The sequence below is a fragment of the Anopheles merus genome, chromosome 2R, assembly GCF_017562075.2.
Source record: "Anopheles merus strain MAF chromosome 2R, AmerM5.1, whole genome shotgun sequence".
Lineage (NCBI taxonomy): Eukaryota > Metazoa > Arthropoda > Insecta > Diptera > Culicidae > Anopheles > Anopheles merus.
This window is the reverse complement of record NC_054082.1, coordinates 27785962-27806951: the sequence shown is the minus strand read 5'-3', so window position 1 is coordinate 27806951 and position 20990 is coordinate 27785962. Positions and strand designations below refer to the sequence as shown.

The 20990-nt window shown below is 43.4% G+C and overlaps 1 protein-coding gene across 3 annotated transcripts in view; it reads left to right on the top strand.

Moving 5' to 3' along the window:
• The window catches only part of LOC121588974 (lachesin), a 63762-nt gene extending 43155 nt beyond the window's left edge, over nucleotides 1-20607 (top strand). For all 3 annotated transcript variants that reach the window (XM_041907472.1, XM_041907470.1, XM_041907471.1), the window contains 5 exons: nucleotides 2008-2136; nucleotides 3703-3907; nucleotides 4385-4533; nucleotides 13447-13506; nucleotides 14365-20607. In XM_041907472.1, the coding sequence (XP_041763406.1) occupies nucleotides 2008-2136; nucleotides 3703-3907; nucleotides 4385-4533; nucleotides 13447-13506; nucleotides 14365-14546 (725 nt within the window). In that variant the 3' untranslated portion in view covers nucleotides 14547-20607. The remainder of the gene's footprint in view (nucleotides 1-2007; nucleotides 2137-3702; nucleotides 3908-4384; nucleotides 4534-13446; nucleotides 13507-14364) is intronic.
• The last annotated feature ends 383 nt before the right edge of the window (nucleotides 20608-20990 follow it).

Below are 20990 nucleotides of genomic sequence, written 5' to 3'. Positions count from 1 at the left end.
CTCCTGCTGCTGCTGCTGCTGCTTTCTTCACCACTTCCATGCCTTAAGCCACCGAGCAGATGGTTTTTCGCTAAAGGTAAAGCTCTCGAGGGGTATCTTTATAAACGAGACGTAAAATAAACCCAACAAACCCCCATGACTCATCCTACCAGGGGCAGAAGTTTCAGCAGCAGGCTTGGCATTGGGGAGGGATAGGAAATCGATATCGATTGTTGTTCGTGTGTGCCCCGAAGGCGATCCTGCCGCCACTTAAATGACCACTTTCTACGAAGGACGGTTGATGATTGGATTCTTCCATCCGGAGCGCTAACATAGGGAGCCCTCGTCGGACCCCGGCAGCTTCTTGCGAATGTGTTTCCATAAATGTGACAATATCCGTGCGATTACGGCATCCGGCAAACAAGGGAAGGCTAGTTTTTAAGCGAAGCTTCAGCCGTATCTACAATGATTGCGTGCTGCGTAGATGTTGCTGCTCAGGCGGTGTGAAAAGCATTTGGTCTTTCGGTTGTTGCCCCCCTCCAACCGTTGGGCTGCACCTTGTTGCTCGCCGGACGCTGATGTTGCCGGTGAAGATGTGTCGGTTTTTACGACCAGTTTGCTGTAACCATAATGGGCCGAGTGAGATGTTTTCTTTTCCCTTGCCTTTTTGTCGATTGCAATCACTAACATGTTCCTAAGGGAAATGTTTATGGGTTGTTTAAAGCTTTTTTGTTTCAAGATTGGTTCAAAATTTGCAAGCTTTAAACGTTTAAATTTGTTGACTTCTCTTATTGTGTTGTGCAAATACTCCTAAAGTTATGCAATTCACTTAACGAAGCGTTTATTTTACAGTGTTTTGAACAATTTCCTACGATTTTTATATTCAATCAAAGTTTAAAACAGCGCTATGATCACTCAAACTTGTGCCTTTTTTCATTTCTAAATTTCCAACCTATACCCGGCAGTACAAAGCGCGAGCAAACCTTTTGTCTTGAGTCGGATTTTAAATTACCCATTTTGGTGGCTTCTTGTCTATAAATTAACCGAAATGCATTGCCTCACCGGTTACGGGATGGCACCATAAATTGCATTCGATTTGCAGTTAAGCCGGAATGTGGATTGCATTGCGTCACACACAAACACACAAGCGTCCCTCTCGTTCGGATTTAACCCGCTCACAGTCGCCTCATGGCCATTTCGCCATACGAAGAAAAACACAATGCCACACAGAAACCACAACGAGCGTGCAAACCCATCCCGAAGCGAAGTACATTTCGATTGACTGGTGGCAAGGGCTGCTCACCATTACCCCCTCCTAGGCTGTACGTGTGCACCCTCGGTGAAGTATGACCTGCACCACTGGCCATGAGCGATGACGAAGACAAACACACGTGCACACAGACACCACACCAGAAGCTTAAAAAAACCCCTTTTCGCAGGAACCACTCCAGGCCTTCTGTTGCACTTGCCAGGACCGTCAATCTTTCGAACCCGACCGGTGCTAACGGTGCACTTCCCATTCTCATTGTCGTTTATCGTTCGCTCGAGGGGTCGCCGGGCACGGTTGTTACAAAATCCCATTAAAGTTCCAATTACATAAATTTATACCCGCGAATGAATGTACTCTTCAGCAATTGGATTCAGGAAGGAAGGGTTCTCCATGTGTGTGGTTATGTTCATGTGTTCCATTGGATATTCAAGAGCCATTGACCAGCTCCATTCCGGTTTGGCTTCCTGCTCCAATCAAAACTGAGGAAAGGGGAACAATTATTCGCTCGCTGTCTGCCGGATCGCCTCCCTCTCTCGCTCTTAGTGGGATAGCTAGCAAGAAGCTCGAAAAGTCGGTTCCATTTTTTCCGTCAATAGTTTGCCACTTCCCGCACTGCTTGTACACGGACTCACAGCAGTGGAGTGTTTTATACTGCGAGAGAATAAAACGGGAGTTTTAATTGTGATTGACCATTATTTGCCTGCCATCTATTCTAATTCCTGCCTTACCATTTCTCTTCCCATCTTTCCCGCGCATAGTGGAGGCATACAACGGTACCCATCTACATCTGCCCAAGCTGGAGCGAAGACAAATGGGTGCGTATCTGTGCATCGCGTCCAACGATGTTCCGCCTGCCGTTAGCAAACGTGTTTCATTGAGTGTTCACTGTAAGTACAATGCGTATCTGCGCACAGCCCGTTTTTTTTTTTTTAACAACGATGCCAACCAACTTTGAACGGAACCGTAACGTGAACAAAATTAAATCGATGCCAAATACTTCCAGGCTCCAGCGGGAAAAAAGGGTATTTCTAAAGCGCGTTCGACCTTAAGGCTTGGAAGAATTTGCTCCATTTTATTTAAAAACCTCATTCACTCATGCATTAGTTCTATCATCCACCCAAGCATAAGCACAAGTAGTGATCGAACGTTGTCCTTCGATACACAACATTTATACACACACGAGAATATACACACTTCGTTTGACACATTTAGCTTGAACAAAGCTTTACTAATTTTGAAATTAATTAATTTTGAATTATCTGAATTAAAAAGTATCTCGAATGAGGATATTATACTAAGAATTCTACTGTCATCGGAATTTGGGAGACTTTAAAACGTGACGAAATATTATACGTGTTTATTAGGTTTACTTCAAGTAAATCCAGTTTATAAAAATCAAGTCTAACAAGATCTTTGCACAGTGAAACAATTTTAAAATTCTGCTAATCTGATGATGGAACTGTATCAACCTCAAAACAGCATATACATAGTTTCATTAAATTCACTATCGAAAACTTGAAAAAAGGCAAATGAGGTTTTGGACTATTGAATGATGTAAGCTCAAACTGGAAGCTAAACATCATCAAGTCATTAACTTTCCCACATTCAATTTAAATATTGTCTAATATTCAACGAGTCTTCAACGGAGCAGTAAAAACCGTGGTAAGCTTTAAAATTTTATGTTTCACAAAAGTTGAGCCTTAGATCATTTCGGTACATAAATTACACCGCGTTGGTTTTCATCACGCAACATTACTTATTCAAATATACTTGTAAGGTGCAATACAATTCTTGAATTATGAGATTTACTGAAGCATCTCAAGGCCTTTTTTTTAAATCATGAAACAAACTTGAAACCTTTTGGTAAAGTTAAATTTTGGGTAAAGTTAAAACTACGCCAGGAACGCACCTGCTTAATGAAATTCAATCCACGACACGCGCAGCACAGCCATGGAATGTGTTTTAACGACACGTGATGTTAGGTATTTTGGTCGAGACTCGTATCATCCCGTATATCCGTTGCCTATATACGTAAAGTTCTTTGCTAGACCTTTATCATAGTGTAATCCTTTTCCAACGAAGTGCAAGTAGAATAAAATATTCCGAAAGTACGAATTGTGTCCAATCCATGTTCATCGAAATCTCATCACATAGTACGCTATCAAAAGCTGAGTACTTGGAATGCAAAACAATCAATTCCACCAATGCAATGGTATGATCATCTATGCGCTATGCCATCGACCATTTGCGTGTTCATCTCCATTCATCCTAGCTATCAGAACCGTACACAAAAGCAACTTGTTTCGATGATCTTTTCCGGGAAAGTGTTAAATGAATAAGTCCGTTCACAGTTGGTTCGGCATATTTTGGTGTATGATTGAAAAATTGTTTCGCAACTTACCTTTTACCGTTTCTGCATGTTCTACCTTATTGCACACCACCACCATCACCAGTTGCACCATCGGTACGACCTACGAGCCAGCTGCTGGGAGCACCGCTCGGCTCGGACGTGCAGCTCGAATGCACGGTAGAAGCTTCGCCCATGCCGGTGTCCTACTGGCTGAAGGGAGGCCGCGTTCTGCCGAACAGCTTCGCCGGTGCAGCGAACGGCAACTACGAGCAACCGGGACTGAGCCGGCCGGAAATGCTGCTGGACGGGTAAGTGATGGACCTAACCTAAACACTCACAAATAGGGTAGTACGGGCTAGTAATTGATTTTTCCCGAGCTGTTTCCCGGAAACCCCCAGAGCCATTCGTTGCGATTCGTGGAATGATGGAGTTTTGTAGCAAAACAAAAAAAAAAAACGAATCAACTATCCTTTTGTTCGCAGGTTCATGTGACCAGTTGTCTTAAAGTGGATTGTCACATGGAAAGTGTTTTCCATTTTTGAGTTCATGTTTTGTTATACCTTATTTCTTGCCAGAAAGACAATTCACTTTAGCAACAACAGCTAGCGACATGTTTGAAATTGCATGAAGCAGGCCAATTCGTCACCAGTTCGTTTTCGACGCTTATTTGTTGCCAGTTAACAAGTGCACCGTGTCGCTTGGGCAGCGCTGTAAAACCAATTAGCGATTTCGGTGCTTCAGTTCCAGTACTAATTTGTTCACTTCTCTTCGGTTTTGTTCCGCAGGCCCAAGTACGGCATCACCGAGGATCGGCATGGCTTTCGCACCAACATGCGGCTAGTGGTGCGATCCTTTTCACCGGCTGACGTCGGGACGTACCACTGTGTCAGCACCAACTCGCTAGGCCGCGCCGACGGCACCATGAGACTGTACGGTAAGTATCCGTGTGCGTTCTACAGCACTCAAAACGTATGGAGTGGCTGGGCATGCCGTTGTTGCAGGATTTGTGATCGTTTTCTCATTTCGAAGCTCATTACCTGAATCGGTCTGTCGTCAGCGAATAAGGTTGGAAAGGAGATTCCTTACCTTACCCAATCTTTGCTCATGCCATGTTGCCTGGTTTTGCTTACCTTTTTATTGCCTTTTTTCCTTCCCCAGTGGTGAACAACTCACTCGCATGATGCACATGCAAGCGTGCGTTTCAAGCAGGTGGTTGTGTTGTTCCACAAAACGTTACACTTTTGTCCCCATTGTATAAGGTTACGTTTGATTGTAAAACACATCCAATTCCGCTCAAAGGCACGAGCTTGCCAACCACTGCAGCGTTATCGGACACGAAACGCTCACCGTCAGCATGATCGGTGGGAGAAAATTGCAACCACATTAAATGATCAAATTTTGCAATTTTCCACTCCGAAAAGCGCCCCATGCTTGCAGTTCCCATGCACAGAAGGAAATGTTCGAGTTGATTGTTTTTCGCTTATTTCGCTCACTCCTCTTTTGTTGCTGTTCACCCTTTCCTTCGTGCAAGTAATTTCGACCGTACCGTGTGCCTCGGCTAGCTCGGGGGGGTCCCTAGGTTTACGATTATCGCTGTTTAATGGCGAAACCTGTTGTCTCGTTACGAGCTTGCGGAGAAGTAAATTGATTGTTCACCTTCGCTTCCTCCGGCCAACGTGCCCATTCGTGTCCGGGTGCAGCATGTTTCGTGTTGCTCGGGGAAACCCCTCAGGCTGGCCGGTTGGCTGCTTTCATGCTGTGCTGATAGCACAACTGCAAGCTGCAGGCAATTATGGTGGGATTTTGGCGTTGTTTTCTGCACTTTTGCAGCGCTGCCGGGTTCTGCCACCGCAGGCGGGATGGAAAACAATTTCCTCGATGGGTTTGCCACGGAGTGATGGAACAGAAACTACAAATTAATATCGTACGTGTGGGGAAAGTGTCTTTTTTGCAGATGTTTTTCTGCAAGCCAGACTAAAGGTTCCTGTGGCCTAGTTTTTATTGAATAGTACGGGCTTTTTTTTCTTTTTGTGGCAGCGTTACAGCTGTTCTTTTAAATAATGATGAAAACGATTGCTACAGCAAACTGAAGAAAGAAAAATGCTGAATTATTTGATCGTTTTAAGTCGTTCAAAGAAGAGTCAATTCTTAGGTCTCATGATATAACTGGTTACTGTTCTCATAATGTTTGGTAGTATTAGTGTGAAAGCACACAAATTGTTTACGAATTAAATAATCCTGTGGCAATTACTTGTTCGATTACTTGTTCGAACATAGGGCGAAGCATATTCTAGAGAATCTTAGATACATTTGAGATTGCTCGTTGACTTACATTTGATACGGTTTATATGTTGGAATAGAAGAGCCAAATACTTTCCCTACGTTGAGAAATGTGTGATGAATCATCCTTTTGAATTCTAGCACCAGAACATGATCCATCCCAATCATGCTTTTTTATTATTTTTTCAACATGATACAGAGTATAACGAATCGGGTTTTAAACATGTAGATTTTCACTTTCAAAATCGAGTATTATAATAAACACATATCGATAGTTCATAATCCAGTCAAGTGATAACAGGTAACACTATATGTTAGGAAGGATTTTCGATTGATGTACCATTTTATTTCACTTCTATCCTCCAGCAGTACGCTTTTAATCCTTATTCAGTTACTATGGATTTCTATTAATGGATTCATGAGTTCTTGGAACACAGGAAATGGATTTTAATCGAATGATGCAAACGCTGTTGAATCTGATTCATTTAGAAAGATTCTGACTGAGAGTAAGTGTACCTTCTCAGCATTGTGTCATTAAAATCAATTCTTCAAAATTTTCACCTGTTTATGAGGAGCTCTCGATACCATTTACAAACTTATTTAATATTAATATTTAGAACATGTTTTGTGCTGCAATTTTATATGTTTAGTTTTTGAATTAGATTGTTTATAGCGTCACGTTTTATTTGTTGTAGAATTCAATGTGCAATTTCGAAGCATTGTCGAATAAAACGAAAATCTTCAAAACACATGTTAATTGTGTGTTTCAGTGTGTTTCAGTCTTTTTTCAAGTTTTTTTCAAGTTTGTTTTATATTTTTGAAAATGAGTGCATATTTTTGCATAACATACTGTTTTGATAAAAGTCATTCATAAAGTATAAACTTGACTGGGTTTGTTGTACTTTTAGAAGATAATGTTAAACAAAGCGTCAACCGCCAAAGAATGTGGTGTATTCGTGGGTGTAATTAATAAACCAAAATAAACATTCCCATGTGTCATCATACCATGTCGGTTGTTCCTTCCTAGGACAACGTCATTTGCTTTAACCCACATACACGCACTCAAAATCACTATCGAACTACCAAAAATGTCATCATTCCAGTGACTGATGCGTGCAAGCGATAGTACTGTGATATCCTTCCACGTAGTAATTCTATACGTTTTACTTTGCATTTAACCAATGTTCCTCCTTTGAATTCATTTCAATTTTCTTCGAATCCACCAAAACAAGCACCAATCGATCGGTCCTGGTAAATTGCTAAGCGCTGAGATTGCACCGTCCCAGCATCCACGCTGCCCATCCGTAGCCTGTCAATATGTATATTAATTAACTTTCCCCACCAAACACGGCAAACAGCGGTGTCGTGCGCTTGAGCGCTTCAGATTTTCTCCCCAGTGCCCAGTGTCGGACGCCTCATGAATTATGACATTTTGAAGTTTAGTTAATTTCGTTGCTCGACTCTACCGTCCTTTAACCCCCATCCGCATCCCTTCCCCTTTGTGCAGAGCTGGCAAATTAATGCACTGTAGACTGCACCGATGCAATCACGATGACAGGCTTAATGTTAAATGCAGCGTTAGCAGGGGGAAAAAAAACTCCCCATAGTCAGTCAGATTATTAGATTAATGCAGTGCCAGCTGACAGGCGTGCCGAAACTCATGGCTCATCCATTCGCTGCGCCAGGAAAAATGTGCAAGCAAGCGAACGAACGGACGGTCATCAGCATTTATCATGAATAAATTAATTATGTGTTTACGCTCCCCCCACCGAAATGTGTCATGCAGTTTTCGTTGTGTTGAACCTTGTTGCAAAAGGTTTAGCGTGGGTGGGAGGATCGTTTCAGCGGGTCAGCAATGAAGAGAACGCTTTCACTTAGATGAATTGCCCGGGTGAGAAGATGTGGAAAGGAAACGTCGGGAAAGGGATTGAAAAGACGATGAGATGTTTCGTGCTGTGGCAGGGAAACGTGGCAAGAATGCTTCCCATTCTGCATTCTTTTCTATTTACCTACAGTGCATCTTTGGTGCAAAAGGCTACAGTGTGACACAAGCTGGACTGATGGAAATGTATCATTAGTTAGTTGATATTTTCAGCAGCTTACAACTTTTTTATGATAAATTCCTATTTTGAAGTTATCAAATATGTAAAGCTCAATATGTATGCCTCAAAACTATCAAGGAGGGACAATTTCACTAAAAATATTCACAAGAATTACCTTAGTCTATCGATGTACGTCCAGGATATATAGTTAAGTAAAAAATATGGTTGCACTGCTAATAAAATAGCAAAAAGAGAGGACAACAAAATAACAAACTAGTGCAGACGAGTGAAACGAGAATTGTATGCACAATCACCCCCTCCCAACGTGTGACAGTAAAGCATGAAAAATACGACAATCACTGCGATGGGCTTAACTCCCCTTTGCATCTTAGCGTTGGGTCGTATTTTTTCATCTCAGTAAGATGGCACTGTCCACCCTAGGAAGTGCAAAAACTCCACCCTCTACCCCAACACACATCCGGATGTTCTCGGGGTGCTACGACGGAGGACAACTAAAAGGAAAGCCTTTATTTTTCTCGATTTACGTTCACTTCCACCACTTCCCGAAGGACGGCAAGGGGTAAAAGACGTGACGGGTGCCCTGGTTCACAGGAAAGTAAAGCGAAGCAATAGTGAGCGGTAAAAATGTATCACAATATCCCTTGCGCGAACCGTGGAGCGCGTTATTCTTTTTACTGTTGCACATTCTGCTGCCTCCATTCCACTGCCGCCCCGTTTCGATTGGGGGAAGAAATGAAAAATTATGCCCGTGCAAGGTGAGAATGTTTCAACGACCTGTCTCGTCCGATTTAGTGTCACTTGCTCACCTATCTCACTTTCGCCTAATCCTGACAGTAACTTCGGAAATGTGGGATTATTCGGTGGACTGGGGCGGTGTCGCGAAACACAATCGCGGCACGTGATTTGAATAGAAATTCAATACAGCAGCGGGATTATGATGGATCGGATGAAGTTTGTTGCTGAGAGAATGAAGCACAATACCTCCCGGAGTTGTGCTTGAGCATTGTCAACACAAGGTAAACATTGGCTGTAGGAAGTAGGAAGACACTGATGAATTAGAGAGTCATGATCAAGGGACATTTCAAAGCATTAGGAAGTACGTGCTAGTATTTCTTGTGCAGTGTAGTTGGAAATGGGAGAACAGTAATGTAAACTCACTGACATACAATTACACTTCATTTAATGCATGTTGGTTGATGAGAAACAGTTTCCAGGGACCGATAAAGGCAATCACGGTAAACGAGAAAACATGATAATTTAGAGAAACTTTAAAAAATAATCTGCACAACGGGAATCAAACCAAGTAATCAAATAAAATTGTTCAATAATAGAACACATGTTTGATTGAAGCGAGCGAAAATGGTGGAGGTGGTATATAATAATGGTGAAATATAATCAATACATGAGCATGGCATGATTCAAAGTACGAATTGTTGCACCATTGAATTGTTGCACAAAATCTACGGTGCAAAAATACAAAATTTTCTTTATCCAGTATACTCTGAGTGTGTTCAAATCGCCTTACGCTGCTCCACCGTCCGACCATCCGCCGACAGACACAGTAATTTTGATTGCATTTTCGAGACGAGTGGAAGCATATTTTCCCGTGCTTTATTTCCAGCCGCCACCAGCGATATCTCATCCCACCGTACAATCCTTAACGATAGCTGCCGGGCCCGGGCCCGGGCGGCTATAAATCGTGTAAAATAAACATAACACGCAGCAAACGATCTGCCATTGCAGGCGCATGCAAATGGCATCGCACAGGTAGCGGAAATGTGTGCTACGTGATGCTCTGGCACGGATGGAAAATCATCCTGATTGCGAGCAGAGCGGATAGCCGAAGCCAGACATGCTTGAGAGGAATCGCTAAACAGAAGATCCCTTCGCTTGTGTGCGCGCGAAGGTGAATATCTTCTTTACCCACCCACCCGAGCGCACCAGCCTTTTGCACAAAGGCTGACTTTGTTTTTAGCATTTCGGATAACGTACACTGAAGTGGTGTGCCCCCTTTTCCATTGACTCCTTTGAAATGGTGCCTACCCGCACCTCGATTTCCGCCGATCGATACTATTGTGCAGCCGATAAATAGGAGGCACGGGACGAGAGCGGAGGGAGCAAAGGTCGCTGCAAAATGTAGGATCGTTTATTCTGCAAACCGGAAAACTATAATCATGCGGCAGTGTTTGCATCGATATTTGCTCTGCTTTGGTGCGGCCAGGTTGGGAGGATATTGCAATCAGTGGACGTAAACAATGTTTATGATCCATTACTGCAGCTGTGAACGGGGGTAAAATAAAAGCTTGTTTATCGCTGCATACCGCGGGATTGATGGCGGGCACTCAGCTGCCTAGCAGAGAGCTTTAGCGTTTGTTTTGTGAGTGATTTTCGTTGCCTGTTTGCTTGTTGCGGAGCATTAAGCTTGTTTCAGTGGTAATATTTATTGCTTATGAAGATTTATGCGTATCATATTGGGTCTTTTCCGCTGGCTATATTAGTACTATGGGGATGAATTTGCTAGCATTGAACGTTACTACACAAGTGGCTGGGTATGATGTAGTTAGGGTAAAAATGTTGAGTATTGCTTCAAATAAATTAAAGCATAAATAAGATGCTTGCAAATACAAGAGAAAAACACATTGACGCATTGCTTTTTAGGATGCAGTTTTGGTAATTCTGTAAGATTGATGTATCAGTTTTTATTCTGATTAACATCGTTTACTAAATGAGATCTGTTTGAAGTTATCAGATATAAATGTCTCATCAGTAGTAAGGGCTTTATAAATTTTGTGTCGTCTATTTCAAAGAGACCCTTAAGAGTTCGTTCCAAGATGTAGTTCTTTGAAGAGCACAATACAGAGCATAATAATTAAGCACGCAGCGCAAATGCTTCGCCCGTCTCCATTCACTTCACTACTAACGAACAACCATTCCAGAATCATTGTCACCAGAAAAAGAAAATTGGTCTAAAATACAACCTACAGAAGCGTCATTGTTCCTGCAACCATATCCTTTCATCATTTCATCGCTTTCAAGTCAGCGCTTTTGAAATCGACTCAACAAAACGGACGGCTTTCGTTTCCATTTAATGTGCCAACCATAGCAGATTGAAAGATTATCCTGACCCCATCTCGTTCGGTTCAAACGGAAGGGTTCTATTGTGAGTGCACTGGCTTGCGGCCCGACAATAGCTAATAATTAAATAAAAAAAGATCAGTACCTACAACAAACCAGTAAGCATAGCACTGTCCAGTCACTACGGGAGCTGTGTGTGTGTGTGGTGTTTTTCCTTCCGAAATCCGACTCTCGTTCGGTTTTGTGCTTGAGAGTTACTCGAATGATAGCAATGGCCCTTGGTAGTGTAGTGGAAATGGAGTTAAAATTATCATTTTAAGCTAACGCTGTTTGAACACTCCAGTCGGTCATTCTATTGAACGAAATGCTGGTTCGCGGATTATGGAGCCTTTTTCGAGGAACTAGCGGCGTGGATTTGAAATTACGTTTCACAGTGGTTGATCTTAATTATGGAGCTCAGTGCAACAGTGTATATCAATGGCACAAATTGTGTGAATAGAGAAATTATATTCTAAGGAAAACGGGTAAAACTGGTTGTACCAAAATCGGGGTTTTCAAAAAGCACACAGTTCATTAAATTGAAATTGGTTTGTGCGTATTGTAATTAGATTTTTATGTGTATTGAAACCACTGATTAGCTCGAGTGGTGTAAAGGTTTCAATATAATTAATCAAAATCATATCGTTCAATTTCAATTTCTCGAGAGCTCTTTTTCATTTAATCATTTGCATTTAGTGTATAAGTGTGATAAGTACACGAAAATTCATCAAATCGTGTTCAAAATCTTCATATTAGTTCTGCTTTATCAACAACACTTTTATGGCAGTACGTTCTGCCAGCTTACTGCCGACAAATACCACAACAAAATGATCCCTTTGCCAATTACGCATTATAATCTCTAAATGTTGATACCCATTTCTCACCAATGTGCCTTCAAGAAACCATCAAATCTCTTCCATGCAAAAACAAACCAAGCAAACGAGAGAGAACAAAACCGTCAAAAGGTACCGAAGTGACCGAAAAGACAGCGGCGCCGCACACGAAGTGCAATAAAAACAGATGAGATGATGAGTTCCAGTTTTGAATGGACTTTTTGTTCCTTCCACCGTCCTACTCACCCGTGTCCCACCAACCCCCCCGGCCGCTGAAACGCCGCCTGTCACCCATTATGCAGCAGGCTTTCAACTGGAAAAGAGCATTAGCTGATCAAACTCCGCCCCATTTGCCGGTCGTGTTTCGTGTTTCGTTTTGTTCTGCCTTTCGCGCTCCCCGGCCGTGTCCACGTCACATTGACCATTTGTCGCATTTTCGGCGCATTACGGCGCCCTGATCCGAGGCGCGTACAACATCATTATCGGGCGGTGGCAAACGGGCAAGCACGGACCCGCAACCGAAATGGCAGCTCGTCAGCATCAACATAATCATCATCAGCCGACGCCCGGCTACGTACGGTCAGCGCTGCCTGGTGGTGGTTCCTGTTGGTGGCCCCAGCAAATGGTCGTGAGATTCATTGTTGCGTCGATGGCTCAATACGACACCGCACACGACACGAAAGCTGTACGTTTCTCGTCCGTCTCCGTCCAAACAGTCGCAGCTGAAAAGGACAGCAACAACCACTACAAAAAACAACTCATCCACCCCGAAAACGCAACCAGAAACGCACGGACGAAAGCGACTAGAGTGGCCAGGAACAACAACTACAACAGAAAAAAACCCCTGCCCCATCTCCAACCCGACACAGAAAAATCCCATTTCCATCGGCATCATCAAAGGGAAGGATTTCCGGCGGATTCGGTGTTCGGTTTCGTGCTGCGGGCACACGACTGTTTCCACGGATGGAATTTTCGGTGGAATTTGTTTTTATTGGTGTTGCTTTGCTTTCGGTGCTCTTTTTCGGGTGACTCTCCTCGCACGCTTCCTTCACCCTGCAAAGTGTTGCAAAGATTCTGTCCTGGTGTGTGCTTTTAGTTCAACGCAACGGGCAACAAATTTCGCACACAAATTGATGCATTGTGTTTGTGTTTGGAGCGAGTAGAAAAAAAGGGAAAAAGAACAGCGAGAACAAAACGCCAAAACAAGCAGCCCTCCGAGCGATGCGAACACAGTTCACACGTTTTTCTTTAACGCCTGCTCCACGTTGCTTACTGACCGGCGCTAAAGTTGTTGCGAAACGACCCATTCATTCCTTGCTGCCGGTTCGGCATGGCGTGGTTCCCGGTTTCAGCTGACAAAAGATACGACGTCATTACATTTCGGTCCATTCTTGGCCGGTGTTAATCCTGCCTTTGTGGGGTGTTTCTTTCGTTCCTTTACTTTCGTCGCGCTTTTTTTCCCCCCTAATCAACCACCGGCTGGCGACTGTCAAATTTCATTCGCTTCATTTTCTCTTCCACATTTTTTGTTTTCTTCTCTTCCACATGCAACGGCAGAAATAAAAATTCATCCGGGCGGTGTGCAAACAACGGACGATCAATTAAATATAATTGGAGGTAAGTGGTTACGGCAGGGTTGGTTTCTTTTTACCACCACACAAACAAACCTACACACATACACGTGCACAAAACACCTTCTTAGCTTGCAGTTTTTGGGTAGGTGGGACAAACCATGCCAATTTCTTCGCATTTTGAAACGGACAACGAAAACGCAAAGGAACAACGCTCCCTTCATTTGACAGCGGCTCGTTCCCACCAGCATGCGTAATGAAGCGATAGAGCATAATGTTGATGGGACACATTTTGGGCGAGGATGGTTGTAATCACCCGAACGCACATTGCCGGTCGTTGTGAGATTGTAATGTAACGAGCGTGAAGATAGAGGATTGTTGTTTTCTTTTGGGCTGTTGTTGTATGTTGACGTTGATGGTGTGTTAAAGAATTTGAACACAGTACGATGGTTACTTAAAGATGGTTTTGTGTGAGCAGTAACCGATACAACTGTGAGTAAATGATTGTGCATAGAGATTTGCGGGAAGAAATAGAAGTATAACAATGTCTTAAAATTGTTCGCTTATTAAAAGTTGAAAATTTAAAGTTTGTAAGATTGTTAAGAGTAGATTTTCTTCAAACTTCTTTTTTAAATATTATTCCAATGATTTTTAGATGAAATGATATTTTACGAACATGCTGATAAGATCCGTACATACATACGCAAAAAACATTGCATCCTACAATTCAGGTAGCTTACAGAGCGAATTAATTATTGCCTGTTTTCCGTCATTTTACATTTGATGTTTTCACTAAACAAGTTTTACACAACGAAACAAAATAATCCATGTAGAGAACATACCACACCACAACTCTGACTCAACTTTTTAACCTCAACTTAAACGGTGCTTCCTTCTCGACCAGGTCTGGCAGAGGCAGCCCGTGGCCGTGGCAACTCTGCCACCAGCTCGCACCACCCCACCCGAACGCACCACTTGCTCCCAACGGTACTGCTGCTGATTGTATCGCTTTCGCTTGGCACGATACGAACGGTCATTTCCGCCAGCAGCGATAGCAGCAGCCACGCCCGAACCGGTAACAGATGACACCGTTCCGACATATCCGGTGCGTGATATCGCACCGGCAAAAGCTGCTGGCCGCCATCCGAGGGCAGCGAATGTGATAGTGCACAGCAGCAGCGTGGGAAAATGTCGGTCGCATCGATAGCAACGTCCACACCTGTCCGGAGCACAATGGTGGCCAGCGATGCGGCAACGATTAGGTTTTATTGAACTTCAACTCAACAGCAACAATAATCATCTGCTAGGGGGAGCATAAGCATAAGCCGAAGATGGTACGGGCTAGGAAGCGGTAAAGCTGAGACGGCTCTCTATTTTCCCCTACAGCACAGCTTGAATGGTGATTGGATAGGAGCGACTATAAAGCGTGCTGTAGCGATGCGAACCAGCTAAAGGCCAGAACAGTGGTATAGGGAGTATGAAAATCATCCTAAACATTGTAAAAATTTAACCAACTCAAACTGTTTTCAAAAGTGTATCACAAGCGCTGTTTAGCTGGCTAGCTGACTTCCTGCAAACCGGCTAAAGCAAAATCCTGCTTAACGCAAAACCAAACTTCTCCATAATCAGTTAACATACCGGTTGGTGGAAAACTTTCATGTCCGGAGTGGTGGCAACAGTTGCACAAAGAATCGTCACCCAGTAACGAGCAGCTTGCATACTTGTTTAGCCCTTTCGCAAACTTCCCAGACGTTCGCTTTCTTCTGCATGTTTCATGAAGTACCGGGCTTCTCCACTGACCGGGCGTCTCCATCGACCAGGCGTCTTCATCGACTCGACGCTTCCATTCAACAAACTCCTTGCCATCTCATCCAACACCGTGCACTAGCATCGACCAACCGATGGGTGAGCAAGTTTTTGAATGATGTTAAACTGTGAATCAAATTTAATTGCCGCAAGCATCGATAAAGCTGCCGTTAAGCTGTGTAACTTACACCGCTACTTTCGAACAGTCATTGCCGATGGCGTCTGGTGTGAAACGTTTCAGCGCTGCATCGATGCTAGAACTTTTTTCCCTAACTTTTCAACCCATGTGTTACTAGTTAGATTTTTGGTTGTTTTTCTTTGCTTGGTGCATTTCACACAGACAATAACTATTCCAGCTCCGTAGAAAGGGAAGAATGAAGATAAAAACCAATGGGAGATAAGAAGAAGGGAGCTTGATTAACACTATTTTTTCTTTTTTGTTTACTGATATACACCATTTGAAACTGGCAAACGACATCGTGCTAGAAACAAAGATTTAAATTCAAAAATTAACCCATCTACACAAGATCTATTGATGACAAATGACAAGATCTATTGATGAAAATGGTTATTTCGATTTCAAGCTTATTTTACCTGTACTGTCTTTGGCTGTGCTCGTTCCCTGTAGTAGAAAAGTATTTGAAATCATACAGAAAATAGTAAGATTAAACCAAATGGCATGCAAACGAAAACTTCCAACATAATACAAATTAAAGATCGATAGTGGTAAGGTGCACGATCTACCCATGCAAGATCACCCGATACGTTGCTTCGATTGAGGCGAGGACAATGCGCGATACAGTCTGGTGGAGAACGTTGTAAATATCTAGAGGTAATTAATTTCGCCAGACACCTGCCTGCACTATTCAGCCAACGTACACATTCAAATCTGCGTGTGTATGTGAACTTTTCCACAGCGAACACGATGCTCCAAGCCATGTTTTCCGTTTTTAATCATCCCGAATCATCCCCGCCGGTCCTGTTTGTGTATCGTGCATTTGGTTTAATAAATTTTCACCTCTTTGACTCACTTGCAAGACCGACGAGCTGGCGAGCCTTGTGCGGGACAGATGACCGCAAAAGCTATAGCGCGATTTATCTGTGCACACAATGTGCCCCCCCCCCCTCGTACGAGCTGGAGGATAAAGCGGGATAATAAGAGGTGGTCCGAAAAAATTGAAAACCATCACAAAAGAATACAAAAGTAAAAAACATAACCCAGACAGCCAATATCGATGAGGTAAATTTAAAAACCCCATTCACACGGAGTGGGAAAGAAGAAGTAAAAAAAAGATACGCCTCGCAACAACCACCACAGCAACAACTGCACCGCACACGGCACTACAACTGGACGGAACAAGTGCAACAACCGAAAACATAGCTTCGCTACAAAAGGATGCAATCCGAACCCATCTCGCGAGAGATGGGGTTTGCCTGGCACATAATTTATGACTGAATTCCATTCGAAGGGTGAGTAATTAATTATGAAAATTAATGATATCACCCGTGCTTCTTCTACCAACCATCCCCAACTGAAAGGGGGGAGTTGATTCGTGATTACCCGCTTACTTGCTTTTGTACGGGTGATTTGCGGGTCGAAACGGGCCACTCGCAAGCTGAACGCTTTCGCGTCTTCAAAGCTTAATTTGGGTGGTTGCATTTTCCTGTTTCTCTTTTATTTTCCCCTCCTTTCGGATGGTTTTTGGTTTTGTACCATCGATCATGTCGGTATGCTTGATGTTGTTGCTTAATTTTTTATCAACCCTATAGCACTGATCATCGATGAGCGTTGCTTTTTTTGTGTCGTTGTGTTTTGCAGTCTACTTTTGAATCTCCACTGTGCTCGTGCTAACAAAGTGGCAGCGGCGTAGTCTTTCCACGGTTGACAAAGCCAATCGAACGGTCGGGGAAGCGTTGGGGTGGAGGGAATAATTTTCCGTAGATGAATTAAACATGATTTTTCATAACCATTCCCGACATTCATTCTTTGTTGTGTTTGATTACTGTACTGCAGTTGCCTTTTTTTCACCATTTGCAAATGGCGTTTGATGAGCTGCAAAGCGCAGCTCATTATCGATGATGGTTGGTCGATCGTGGAAACGGGGTCTGATGTGTACAAATGAGTTTGAAGAGCATTCAGCAAAGTCAGTTTGCGTCATTTTTATTGCGAAAGTTTATTTCACTGTGCTCGGAGTGTAATGAGTGGCAGTAGTTAATTGACACGTTGTAAAATTGAAGCTCTTTTTGGCATGGTTTTTATTTTAACAACACAAGTGTCAATGTCACACTTCGCACAATCTCAAATTGCATCGTGTTCCGCTACACTTGTACTATAAAGACAGTCTATCAATAAACATCCACTCCCATGGCATGCCCGTAATAGCTTGTTTTCTAATAGCTTTAATGTTTACTAAAGTCTCTATTGTATAGGAACGAATAGTTAAATGCAGAGGTTGGAAGTGTTGATGTGTTTGCTGCCAGCTGTTGACATCTGGCTGACAAGAATGAACTAGACACACACACACAACCAGGCCAGGTGTATTTGTGCAAAGCTACATTAGATAAGGGGAATGTGGGCAAACTAATCTGAGCTCGATGCTATAGCATAAGCAACTAAAACATAAACGCAGAGTGAGCGAATATATGAGTTGAATACACATAAAGCAAATGCAAAGTAGCTAATCGGGGGAAGAAAGTATTAGAGAGTTAAGCAAAAAAGAGAGTTGATAAAACAGATGCAAAACGAGGCAAGAAAGATAAGTAAAATTAAAACGGAAACAAGAGAAAGCAGTAAGATAAAGCAACACGCTTCGATATGATCGATAAATATGGAAAACAAAAGAATGGTCAAAACCAAGAGTAAATGAACAAACCGAACACTACACATAATCATACGCCGAAATTCAGAAGCCCTGTACATATTTGCGTTAACGGTGTTACAAAATCCATCCATCCCTCCCCCCTTGCAACCCATACCACCCCTCCACACCTTCCCCTACATCCAGCAAAAAAAAAACGGCCGAGTGAGTAATAAATTTGAAAGCAGCAAACATTGAGCAAAACAGTCAATCTGTGTGTCGCAGCGTGTAGAGGCGTTTGTCTGTGTGTATGCATAACGGAACTGTTCCAATAAATCTGATGATCTGAAGAAATGTAAAACCCGCACCCGAAACGTTCCGAACGCAGCACCACAAAACACAAAAACCCCTCCGAATCTCATTCTCGCATGGAAATGAGTTTTCCGGCATTTTCGGTCGTACGTTGATGGTCTCGACCTTTCTTCACAGCCGCCGGTCGTTCGAAGCGCTGGAATGTTGCTGTCACGCTGGTGGTGTGGGCGCCGATGTGTTCGTCGCCGAACGGTAACCGAAAGAGGGCACATTCCTTACCTTCACCCACTGCTAATGGCTAATAGCTGGCTGGACGAAACTGACGGACCGAACTGCAGCTTGGCAGCATACGAGCAGGTAGGAGGAACAGCTGCCAGCAAGCTTTGGAACGGAAGGGAGAAAGGTAACAAGATTTGCTTTCAGTTTTTTTTTGGGTCTCATTCTTTTCTCTACCATGGTGAATTCGTACCTCCAGAAACCTGTCAGTCACAGCCGGAAATTCGCAGCGCTACCGAGCGGCCGCGCAGATTCATCCCGGTGAACGGTGACTCCCTTTGTTTGAGGATCAGATTGTCGCGGCAAAGCGGAAAGCTTAGCTAACATCGTGCCAGCCTCATCGTGCCGGGTGAGACACGGTTAGGTGTAGTTGTGCCCCCCTGGACGGGGGCCGATGATCCTAGGGCAAAGCAAACGCGACCTCATGATGACCTCGGACGGTTTGCTACAGGGAACAGACCGGGTCGTCCGTTCGGCTGTCAGGCTCAGCTTTGATCCCCATGCCTGTGTATGTGTGTGTGTGTGTGCATGTCACCGGAGATACTATTTCAATCTCATCATTCCGCTCCGATGCGCGCCAACACACCGAAAAGGGCATTCGGGTGGGAATCGTCGCTATGGAGCAGAGGTCGCTTTTTTGCAGGTATTGTCTGTTTTTTTTTTGCATCCATTTGTGTGCTCCAGCATAATCTCTGACTCGTCCGTTCAGTGCCGCTCATTGGCGCTGTTTCATTTGGTTGGATTCAGTTTGTGGATTCTGTGTATTTCGCTGTTCTTTTTTTTTACTATTCTTTGCAGAAGCTTTGTGCCGTACGCTTTTACGTTATCTCACGGTTGACATTTAGTTTCAGCGCGCCAAATGCACACACACACACACACGTACACACACACACACACACACACACACACACACACACACACACACGTTCATGCATGTACACAGAGGGCAGAGTGGAAATCGGACGGGAATCTGACGGCAAATGACAGCTGACAGCAGCTGTGCAACGATCAAACGGGCTCGGCGCACCACCCGTAAAACGAACGCGACCGAACGTCAAACGTCAACTTGCTCACGCTTAACTAACCGTGTCCCAGACGAGTAGCCCAGTTCGTAGTATCGTAGTAGTATGTCGCTTTTTTCTCTCTCTTTCACTCGCTCACACTCCCTCATACAGCTGTCAAGTGACGATAGTGGTGCAATTGGGACGCGAGTAGGTACTCACATACACCCAAAAGTGTTGCTGTTTTTTTTCTTCTTTGCAATCGCCTCTGACATAAACCTCTGCCCTCTGAGGGTATTGAAGTTGATCATTAAAAAAAACCAAAAAGAAACAATGCATCCGAGAGGTGACTAAGTTTGACAGGATGTGCTTTGGGGACTCGTACACTATCTGTCCGTAGCTGTCACTGGGCACACAAGTTACTGTACTGTTGGGACGAGGGTTCACAATGCCCAATCCGTAACAGTCACCACCCGTTCGCAGTAAGACTTTGTGACTGGTGAATAATGTATGCCTCCATCGCTTACCGCCACCGGAAGGAGCTGCCAGTTGCGTCAGAAAGGGTAAAAGTTTTATGATATTGGTATATTTTTTTTCACTGGTGCCATTTTTTGCTTTCTTGCTTTGTTCTGTATTGCATCCATCAACGCTGCTCGAAGTGCCGTTGGAATGCCGGTGGTAAGTGGGTCGTTCGGTCTTTAACGGTCCGAGATTTGGCTCGCGCAGAATAAACAACCTACCTACCGCCCGAAAGCACTTATCCCGCGAGTAGAGTGCATCGGTAAATGTTTATCCTTAATCTTGAATCGGTTTGTGTTGGGTTCGCTTTGATTTAAGGCAAGAGTTTAACGCAGGATGAGAGATGAAAATGGGAAACCATTTCATTTCCCTCGGCTCGATTGCTTTCAGACGACTGTAGAAGGGATATCAACTGTTTGTAAATATTGTATGAATGGTCTCGTAAATGGTTGATGCCGTGTGCTGTATCCAGTCGAGAGAAGGAATAAAAATGTTGCTTTTGGTGCACTTTTATCTGGTTGAACGGTTGCAGAGCAATTGACGGTTGTTTTCTTTATTAGCTGACAGATTTAGCGTAAGTATTGGACGTAAGTAGATTAGTAATTTAGATTATGTTGACTAAATATTACAGAATAACTGTAGAATATCTATAAGACTCATTAAATACGTTAGGATTGAAAATAATATAACCTTTTGAAACTGATCAAGATCCATGGCGAATACATATCACATAACAGGGTTGCTTTCTGAAATACCCATTCTTGATTGTAGTTTTAATTTCACTCCAAATCAACACCGTTCTAACCCATTAACGACAT